This window comes from Neophocaena asiaeorientalis, unplaced genomic scaffold (assembly GCF_003031525.2).
Source record: "Neophocaena asiaeorientalis asiaeorientalis breed wild unplaced genomic scaffold, Neophocaena_asiaeorientalis_V1.1 scaffold594, whole genome shotgun sequence".
Taxonomy (NCBI): Eukaryota; Metazoa; Chordata; class Mammalia; order Artiodactyla; family Phocoenidae; genus Neophocaena; species Neophocaena asiaeorientalis.
This window is the reverse complement of record NW_020175066.1, coordinates 1,948,572-1,959,126: the sequence shown is the minus strand read 5'-3', so window position 1 is coordinate 1,959,126 and position 10,555 is coordinate 1,948,572. Positions and strand designations below refer to the sequence as shown.

The 10,555-nt window shown below is 40.2% G+C and overlaps 1 protein-coding gene across 3 annotated transcripts in view; it reads right to left on the bottom strand.

Annotated features, from left to right (window-relative positions):
* Positions 1-10,555, bottom strand: part of LRBA (LPS responsive beige-like anchor protein) — a 723,035-nt gene that overhangs the window by 2,446 nt on the left and 710,034 nt on the right. For all 3 annotated transcript variants that reach the window (XM_024764049.1, XM_024764050.1, XM_024764051.1), the window contains 3 exons: positions 9,891-9,992; positions 6,675-6,871; positions 3,367-3,518 (listed from right to left, as the gene is read on the bottom strand). In XM_024764049.1, coding sequence (XP_024619817.1) covers positions 3,367-3,518; positions 6,675-6,871; positions 9,891-9,992 — 451 coding nt within the window. The remainder of the gene's footprint in view (positions 1-3,366; positions 3,519-6,674; positions 6,872-9,890; positions 9,993-10,555) is intronic.

Genomic DNA, 10,555 nt, shown 5'->3' with positions numbered 1-10,555 from the left:
CCCCCCCCCCCCCCCCCGCAAGATATATGGAACCAACGCTGACAGACTTGAAGAGAAAAACAAACAGTTCTGCAATAATGGTTGGAGACTTCAATACCCCACTTTCAATAATGGGTAGAACAACCAGAAAGAAGATACGGAAATGGAGGATCTGAACAATACTAAAAACCAATTGGACCGAACGCATATATAAACATTCACCCAACAACAGCAGAATGCACATTTTCCTCAAATGCACACAGAACATTCTCCCAGATAAACCATACATTAGGCCACAGTCCTAATACACTTTAAAAAGATTGAAATCACACACAGTATTTTTTCTAATCACAACAGAATTAAACTAGACATCAATAACAGAAGGAAAACTGGAAAATTCATCAGTTTGTGGCAACTGACCAATGGGTCAAAGAAAAAAATCTCAGGGAAATTAGAAAATACCAAGACAAATGAATACAAAACAACAAGCCAAAACTTACAGGATGCAGCAAAACCAGTGCTAAAAGGGAAATTCAGAGCTGTAAACACAGATACTTAAAATCTCAATCAGTAACCTAATTCTACACATTAAAGAACAAGAAAAAGCTGCAAACTAAACCCAAAGGTAACAGAAGGAATGAAACAATAAAGATTAGAATGAAAACGGGATAGAAAAACAGAAAAATCAACAAAGTCAAAAGTTGAGTCTTTGGGGCTTCCCTGGTGGCACAGTGGTTGGGAGTCCGCCTGCCGATGCAGGGGACACAGGTTCGTGCCCCGGTCCGGGAAGATCCCGCATGCTGCGGAGTGGCTGGGCCCGTGAGCCATGGCCACTGGGCCTGCGCGTCCGGAGCCTGTGCACCGCAACGGGAGAGGCCACAGTGGTGAGAGGCCCGCGTACAGCAAAAAGAAAAAAAAAAAGTTGCGTCTTTGAAAAGGGCAACAAAATTGACAAACTTTTAGTTAGACTAAAAAAAAAGGACTCAAATTACTAAAATCATGAAGTGGAGACACTGCTACCAATTTTATAGAAATAAAAAGAGGATTATCAGAGAATACTAGGAACATCTGTATGCCAACAATTGGGATAACCTAGATGAAATGGAAAAATTCTTAGAAACACACATTATTCCAAAATTTCATCATGGAGAAACAGAAAATCTGAATAGACTTATAACTAGTAATGAGACTGAATCAGTAATCAAAAACCTCTCAATAAGAAAAGCCCTGGACCAGAGAGCTTCACTGGTGAATTCTGTCAAACATTTAAAGAAGGATTAACACCAACTCAAATGCCTCTAAAAAACTACAGAGAACATTTCTTAAGTCGTTCAATGAGGCCAACACACCCTGACACCAAAGTGAAACAGACCTTACAAGAAAAGAAATCACAGACCATATCCCTTATGATTACTGATACAAAAATCTTTAACAAATACTAGCAAACCAAATTCAGTAGCATATTAAGAAGATTATATACACCATGACCAAGTGGGATTTATTCTTGGAATATAAGGATAGTTTAACATTCAAAAATCAATTGTAATATATCACATCAACAATTAACAACAACAAAAGAAACCCATATGAGAGAAGGCATTTGACTAAATTCATCATCCTTTCGTGATAAAAACACTGAAACTATGAATAGACGGAAAGTACCTCAACACGATATAAAGGGCATTTATGAAAAATTCCCAGCTAACATCACATTCAATGGTGAATACTGAAAGCTTTCCCCCTCTTACTGGGAACAAGACAAGGATACCTGTTTTCACCACTTCTAGTCAATATAGTACGAAAAGTCCTAGCCAGGGCAGTTAGGCAAGGAAAAGAAATACAAGGAATCTGAATTGGAAAGGAAGAAGTAAAATTACCTCTATTGCAAGTGACATGATCTTTATGTAGCAAATCCGAAAGATTCCACACACAAAAAAACTGTTAGAACTGATGAACTTATATTAGCAAAGTTGCAGGATACAAAATCAACAATACAAAAAGTAAGTTGTATTTCTACATACAAGCAGTGAACAATTCCATCACAGCAACAACAATGACGACAAAAAAATAAAATGCTCAAGGAATAAATTTAACCAAGGGGGCAAAAGGCCTGTATATTGAAAACCAGAAAATATTGCTGAAAGAAATTAAAGACAACATAAATAAATGGAAAGATATCCTGTGTTCATGGATCGGAACACTTAATATTGTTAAGACGACAATATTAGCCAAAGCTGTCTACAGATTCAACCTAATTCTTATCAGAATCTCAATGTTTTTTGCAAAAATAGGAAAAAAGAACCATCTTAAAATTCACATGGAATCTCAAGGGAGCCTGAATAGCCAAAACAATCTCAAAAAAGAACAACAAAATTGGATGTCTCATACTTCCTGATTTCTAAACTTACTGTAAAGCTACAGTAATCAAAACAGTGTGGTACTGGCTTAGAGAGAGACATATAGACCAATAGAATAAAACAGACAATCCAGAAATAATCTCTCATATATAGGAACAGTCTTTTTCAACAAATAGTGCTGAGAAAACTGATATCCACATGCAAAAGAATGAAGTTGGACCCTTACGACCATCATATATAAACAAACATTAATTCAAAATGGATCAAAAACTAAATATGAGTTAAAACTGTAAAATTCTTAGGAGAAAATATAGAGGAAGCACTTCATGACACTGAATTTTGCAATGATTTCTTGGATGTAACACCGAAAGCACAGGCAACAACAGAAAAAAATAGATAAATGAGACTTCATCAAAATTAAAGGCTTTTGCACATCAAAGGACACTATGAGATGGAATGATGAAAAAGTTCTGGAAATGAATAGCGGTGATAGTTGTACAACAATGTGAATATACTTAATACCACTGAATTATGCACCCCAGAAAAAGGTTTAAATGGTAAATTTTATGTATATGTTATCACAGTAAAAGAAGTTAAGAACTAAAATGAAAGACTGTATATTAAAAAGAAATAAGATGCCAGGTAAAGATTATCTCCCTAAAATGGAGGTTTTAGGAAATAAGCCAGATTTCTCAATGGAATCCTTATGGACAGACATACAGGCATTTCACATGAAATTTTGTTTAAGAAAAAAGGTACTTTAACATAAAAAGCTTTACAGCAATATAATTGGAGCCTTTGTTACTTAAATCCTGTCTATTCCTAGAGAATTCAGCCTTTGTCCAAGATTGGCAATGCCATCAAACAAAATCATGCTTTTTAGAAAGCACCTTGGAAACCCCAATATTCATCAGTTTTTTTGATTGCACAGGTGACCCTCACAACCCAGCCCATCCATCAGCCCATTTACTACATACATTCCCTTGCCAGTTTTTAATGCCACCAGCATAGACCACTATTCCTGTGTTACCTCTGGTCGTAAGACAGTGCCATGGCCCGGATCCCGGCGTCACAGCCTGGATAGGCGAAGAGCTGCTTGAGGTCAGACACCTGCCAGACCATGACCACACCGTTGTCTCCTCCGGTGAGCAGGTACTGCCCATCCCGGCTCAGCTGGATAGCCTGTGAGACACAGCAACATTCAGTAGAGACACGGCTCTCGGAAAACTTGGGCCCTCACCGCATCTCTGATTAATTCGACACGATTCCAGCCGGCTACTGGAGCCACAAAGGGACAGAGTGTGTATGTGTTCCTGAGGAGTTTTCAGGAAATCATGAGTCATAGAAGACTCTTGCTATTTTTCAAAAGTCAAATGGGCAAAGTTAGGCAATGCTGGAGTTTTTGAGTTTTTTTGTTTTTAATTTTTGCTTTTTAAGGATGAGGTGGCAAACTCTTCCAATTCTATGACTACTAGTTAAATGGTCCGTGTTGTGGACGGGGACCAGTACTGTAAAACGAAGCGCTTCCTGGCATCTCTCCATTGCACTGTGGTCGTGCTAAGCCTGTTTTGTACCGAGGCTGGCAGACAGTGCTAGCTGACCTCATATCCCTGATAAAACCCTGCTGCCTGTGGGAGACCACCTACAGCTTGAGCACCTTCACTAGGCCTGCTGGAAGTTTACAGCAGGTGGGAAGACAACTTGGTAGGGAACCGTGACTCCCAGGGTGATTAAACCCAGTTTAAGCATTTTCTTCTTGCCCCAGGACTGACTGCTTCCTGCCAGTGCTGAACTCAAAGGACAGACACGTAATTTGCTCTTCAGTCCTGTCAAACCTACCAAAGGCAGGCCACTTTCTTTTTTTTTTTTATGACTTTTTACATTTTTTTCATGGTTGAAAAAAAGAATCAAAAGAATATTTCATGACAAGTGAAAATTACATGAATTCCAAATTTCAGTGCTCATAAGTAAGCGTTATTGGAACAAAGGCACATCCATTCATTTCTGGCTACTTTTTTTTTTTTTTTTTAACAGAGAAAGTATGCCAGCTCCTGATATAAAAGGTCCCTCCTTACTTGAGGAGCAGATCCTACTGCCCCTTCCTCTCCTCCTGCCCCCTTCCCTCCAAACCTTCTTTTCCTGGTTTATTAACATACACGTTTCCTTTCTTTAGCTGGGTGACATTGGGAGTTCTAAAAGTTATTGCAGATACCTGTAATCTTATGTCCACCTGGATACAGTGAATGTGGGAATCCAGATTGTACTAGTAGGCCAGAAAGAAACTATCTATCTTCTGAAAAATATATTTATACTGTTCCGTACTCAGAGTTTTAGTATAGTTGCCTTAAGTCTTTACCCTTTGACAAAAAATTTTTTTTTAAATTATAGAAATGTTTCATAGCCATTCAATTCACATTCAAGTAAATGCGAACTTTCAGAGGGCTCTTAAATACAGCTTATTCGCAAGAACACAAAAATACATCTAAGAAATCAAAACCTGTGGGTGGAAGACACTTTCACTCAAGAAGCATTCTCTAAATTTTAACCAAATACCCATAGTAAGATTTTTCAATATCAGTGAAAACCAATATCCTTTTCCCCCATTCATTTCACAAACGTCAATCTCTAGGGGCTTATCTGGGAAATGAAATGAAGACTACAACAAATAATTATTTGCTACACTTATAAAATTCAGCTGATGAAAATCCATTAACCTTACGGTTGTGGTTCACTTGAGTTTTATACTTGAGGCTTTTTACTGGATAAGTGCTGTATTAAAACATAAATTAAAACCATTAATCTTCAACTCTTTGTCCTAAAGAATCCCTACTCCTAGCTCTGTGTTGAAATAAATAAAACCTGGACTTTTAGGACTATACATGTATCAGCACCTAAAACATTTTATTAAACCAGGTGCCTGCCAAGGTTAAAAAATATTTTGTTGGCCTTTCTCATGAGGGACTTGTCAAATTTCCCTGAGAATAACAGCCAGGGTAGCATTTCCTGAATAGCACCCTATCTCCCACCCAAACCAGCATTCACATTGTTCTCAATTCTCATACGCCTCTTCCAGTCTCAATCCAGGTTGGGTTGAGACTAGAGATTTTAGGAGGGCCCTGGGGACGTGTGAATCTCAGCCCCTGGACTCCTGAGTGCTCAGACAACACCGTAGTTGCTCGGACAACACCGTAGTTGCACCAGTTTCCAGGAGGTACCAGCAGGCCACAGCAGTCTGCTGGCGACAATCATATCCTAAGACACAGCTTCCCCAGGAAAACAAAATATGAAAGGGGGGGGGGGGGTGATCCTTTGTTTAGGATAACATAACTTTGCTGCTCTGTACAGGCTGCCCACTTAAATTTAAGTTATTCGTTAAGACATCTAAACATTGCCTAGTTGATGTGCTCTGATACGTTAACCAAATGCCACTGCACAATCTGGCATCTAAATAAAAACAGGTGGGAGGCCTTGATTAGTGCAGAGGTTCCCCAGGCCACCTGCCTGCAGGGTTCTTGTTGCTCTTTCAAAGAAACTTCATTTCTGGTCTGAGCTAATGACTAATTTGTTTCCATGGTCTCCTTTCCTTATACAGGCTCAGACTGCAGGATGGAGGTGGAGATTTTTGTTCTGTGATGTCTCTTAGTCCAAGCCTGTGATTTCCTTCCACCCTTCCCAAGGCAGTTAGCTGTGAAAGTGTGGGTCTCTGGAGCCGGGCACGGGCAGTGCTCATTTTAGGCAAGCTCACTTTAATCACACAGTTGCCACTTACAAGTTAGTATGATAAAGTGCAGGCGTGCTGGGGAAAAGGCGATGGATTGTTTAAGCCTAAAATCCAGTGGGAAATATTACAGAGGGAAAAAAAACAACGGCCATAGGGCAGAGAGGAAAAGCATGTGTGTACCAACAGTCTGCAGAAAGCCTCCGACTGCTGCCTTGAGGAACTTCCCAGAGCCTTTGGTACTAACTGAAGTGCCACAGAAATTGTTTTAGCCAGCAAGGGATTTCAAATTACTTTACAGATTTATTAGTGTAGCTGACAAAATAATCGCAACTCAAAGTGACAGATTATCAACATTATTATCGTAAAGAAAAGAGGAAAGGAAAATCCTCTAATGTGTACTTGGTTTAAATGAAGGGAGGGAAAAATAAAAGCAGAGTGTGAGCATCTCTGTATGCAGCCTTCGTGGCAGAGGTGGTCAAAATGCACTGGAGAAAACTCACAGAATGGGAGAGAGAAGAAAGCCATTTACTGAATTGAGAACCCTCTCCCCTCCTCACTCGCCTTTACACTTTGAGGTAAAAACATAGAATGCTGAAAAGTCTGTAAGGTATACTTACCCTTATGTTATCATCTGTTTCCACGGTGGCCTGGAGTTTTCCATTCACACTGAATGTACAGAAGAAGCCATTTTCATAGAATATGACACAGTGACCCTCTCTGGAAGCCTGCATGAGTTTTGGTTTCAGGCAGTTTTCAGGACCCTCCAAAGTCCTTAACAAGTCTCCATTCATGGAATGTATGAGACATGGTCCTTCTGAGAAAACAGGAGAAACAAAAGCCAAAATGAAGTTTCTGAATAAGAACAGACAAATGTGACCTGAATCTTGAGCACCGTTGAAACAGGCTGCCAGTACCGTATCACAGTTGTAGAAAGCCTTAAAAAATTATATCTTAGATATCAGTTATTTTGTAAAATCTGCATGCTGGCTAAACCTCACCTTCCACTTGGGAAAGAAGAAAGCCGAGTCATGCACGTTCAAGTTCACTTCTCAAGAGACAGGAAGTTACTTTATGAAATTCATTATGCCAAGGGATAATAAGAGCTGGAGGAATTCAGAAAGGAACAGGACAAATTACAAATCCTAAAAGAACTTCCAAAAGGCTGGGCCTCAGTTATAACTAACATCGGCTGCTGTAAGGCACACAGGGTCCCGATGTAGCAGCATTGGGGCCTGTGTGGTGAGAACTCATTAAGGCAACTTCTGAAGGCCTAAAACATCTTCCCTCCCACTGCTTGCTACTTCGCGATGAAAGAAGGTGCCTGGTGGTCCACCTCCTCACACCCCAGCCCCCAGGGAAATTCATACAGAGATCCTTCTGCCACTTCTCCTTGGCAAACAAGTGTGCCCCCCTGCTGTCCCCGAAACCAAGCAGCTTGCATCCACCACTCGCCACTCTCCGGGCTGACCTCCAGGCTGAGATGCTTGCGGAGGATGGAGAAACTGCATCTTTACTGAGTGCCTGCTACATGAAAAGCAAAAGAGGAGCAGGTAACCAAAACTGCTTGTGTGATGAGTAAGTTCTCAGAAATGTCTGAGTCGGACAAATGGGGTAATTAGACTATATGCCCTGCTCCTCTCCGGGCTAAATTTCTCGTGGCTACATGGAATCATCACGTGTTCCCCACATGACCATTAAAATGTGTCTCTCGGCTTTTTCTTGACCACTCAGGGAGTTGATAGGTTTTTAGTGTTCTCGACATAAATACAGAAGGCAGTCTTTGCTCTGCACAGTTCCACCATGCATGAATTTCAGTTGTCACTCTAAATGACCCCAGTCCCTCAATGCCACAGTTCAGATTTCAGTTATCACAGGAACTGCATAAGGTACACACTTCATGGTCAGCTTGTCAGTCCACAAATCACTATAAATAACAGGTGTGCGTCATGATGGGTGACCAACCCCCATCACTTCTTTCGAAGTCTGTGAGTGAATGGCCACTGCACGTCTGTGACTCAGCTCATGCACAGACAGCAAACTCTGTAGTTGTGTTGCCTCCTTGTCTCCCAGGGATGGAACTGTATGACGTTTTACAAAAATGGATAATCAAAAGAGGGTAGTGGCCAACAAAGATGGATCTGAAGTAAGGAAATGAGAAGTGACAAAGCTGAAAGTAAAACTGGAAGCCAACATAAACGGAGTTACAGAAGATAGAGCTGACCGTGGGAGTGTTGACATCGCTACAGATGCAGCCAGAGGAAGTGAGTGAAGGTGATCTTACTGACATAAGTTCTGTAAAACTTATGGAAAGTGCTGTAACAAACATGAGGATGTCCCAGAAGTGATGTCAGCAAAAATCTCCACATTAAAGGAAACCTAGGAGATATTTCATGACATTGAAAGCACAGAAGATGAAATGTTGGAAGCTGATCCAAACTTAGGAAGTTTGACAACTGGTCAAGGCACAGAGACGATTCTCACTCCTTAAGTTACATGGGGAGAGGGGGGCGAGCACTTTCCAAGTACTCTTGATGTATTTTTTCACAAAGAACTAAAATACTTTCATTCTTAATGTCTCTAATGTTTTAAATTAGTGTACTAAATGTGAGTTTTACTATTTTTTTCATGTCCATACATATGTGTATGTATGCATATATGTATAAAAGTGAACAAGAGAATTTTTACTGTTTTGATAAAAATTTGTAAAGGCCACGGAACAATCATAAAATTTCCCATTATTTTTCATAATATTTCCCATTGAAATTATTGATTTTTAATATCTTTGCATGGTTTCATCTTGCATGGTCATTTTTATGGTGCTGTACCACCGTGCAAAGTGAGGACAGCCTGTAATATGATAGGCTCACTTTACATGTCCAATTTGGATCACATACAATCCGGGAACTCATGTTAGCTCAGGATAAATGAAATCATTGGGTATAAGGGGAAAAAATCCAGTAGTTATAGAATTCTTGCTATCATTGTTACTATTTCATTGTTTTGACCAACTAAATTTTTAAACACCAACATTTGACTCGTTAATAAGTCTCGTTAGCTATACAAAGTATCATAGTTCAAGACACGGATAAGGTGACTCAAAAACTCTACGCTTCTCCCTCAGATAAGCCTAGGAGATATGTGATTACAGTACTTTTTTGTGTTCAGAGCTCAGTTCAGGGCAGAGAGACAGAGAGATGAATAGACTATTACAGCTGAATAAGCAATGAATTGGAAACAGCTCTGCTCCTGGTCAGATCCTGATTTCTTGTGTGCGCTCTTAGAAAGCTTGCTGAATATCTTTGGCCTAAATATGTGACGATGCTATGGGATAGACCTCCAGGCCAACCAGCTGAAGAATCTTTCCACCCCATTCTCAATGCCATCCTGGCCCCTGCCTAGTTCAGAGATTTGGAAAGTCAAACAGACTGGGTCAGGAGTTTCCGTTCAGGTGTGAGGTGGAACCCAGCCCAGTCAGAGTCCAGAAGGATAAACAAATACGCTGAGACTGTCCTTGTTCTCGCCTCACTCTTCAGAGCAATGCTGTGAAACAGGACTTCCTGCAGGGATGGAAATGTTCCCTTTCTGGGCCGTCCAATACGGTAGCCACTAGTTGTAGGTGCATACTGAGCCCCTGCAATGTGGCTAGTGCCACCAGGGAACTGAATTTTAAATTTTATTTCATTTCAGTTAATGTGAACAGTCCCATGGAGCTAACAGTCACTGTCACAGATGGCACAGCTTTAGAGAAAAAGACACCAAATTCACCTCTGGTAATTTGTTATTAGAAGACACCAAAAAAATGCATCCATTTTTTGAAGGCCCCACAGATTTACCTTTAGAACCGCTTAACACGAGGCCGAGCTCAGCGCAGACGGCAGCACAAGTGATCTCAGAGTCATGGCCTGTCAAGATGGCCCGAGGAGTGGTGGTCTCACCTTAAGGAAAAAAAAATTAAACGAACAAATCAATTCAAGTTCGTGTAGGGGATGACCTCCCTTGACTCAGATTAAATCATCATATCATTTGTTCCTGATTCCCATAATGCTTAAATCTCTAATTTATAGTTTGGGAATTTGTCCCCAAATCCTATTTTAGGAGCAGACACAAACTATCTGCTATAGCTTGAGGAACACATGTTGCTGAATTTCTAAGCCTTACGTGATTATCAAGCAACAATAGTTTAAAACAGAACAAAAATAAGACAAAATCTCTATTATAAACTGCCTCAGATTGTCTTTCCCAAGCTTATGTGTCATCCTAATATAAAATCTTACAGAGTATATTTCTCCATGGTTCATTCAAAGAACAGAGGGGGAGTAAAACTATTAATATTAAATTAATTCTGATAGTGACTGAACACTAGGGGAGGAGGATGAAGGTGGGATAGAAAAGGACTATTCAAATAATGGAAGATGTTTCAAAACGTCTTCACAGGTAGAAGACGTCATCCTGTACCTCAGTCCCAAACTACAAGGAAAACTGTGGTTGGCTGTGGAGG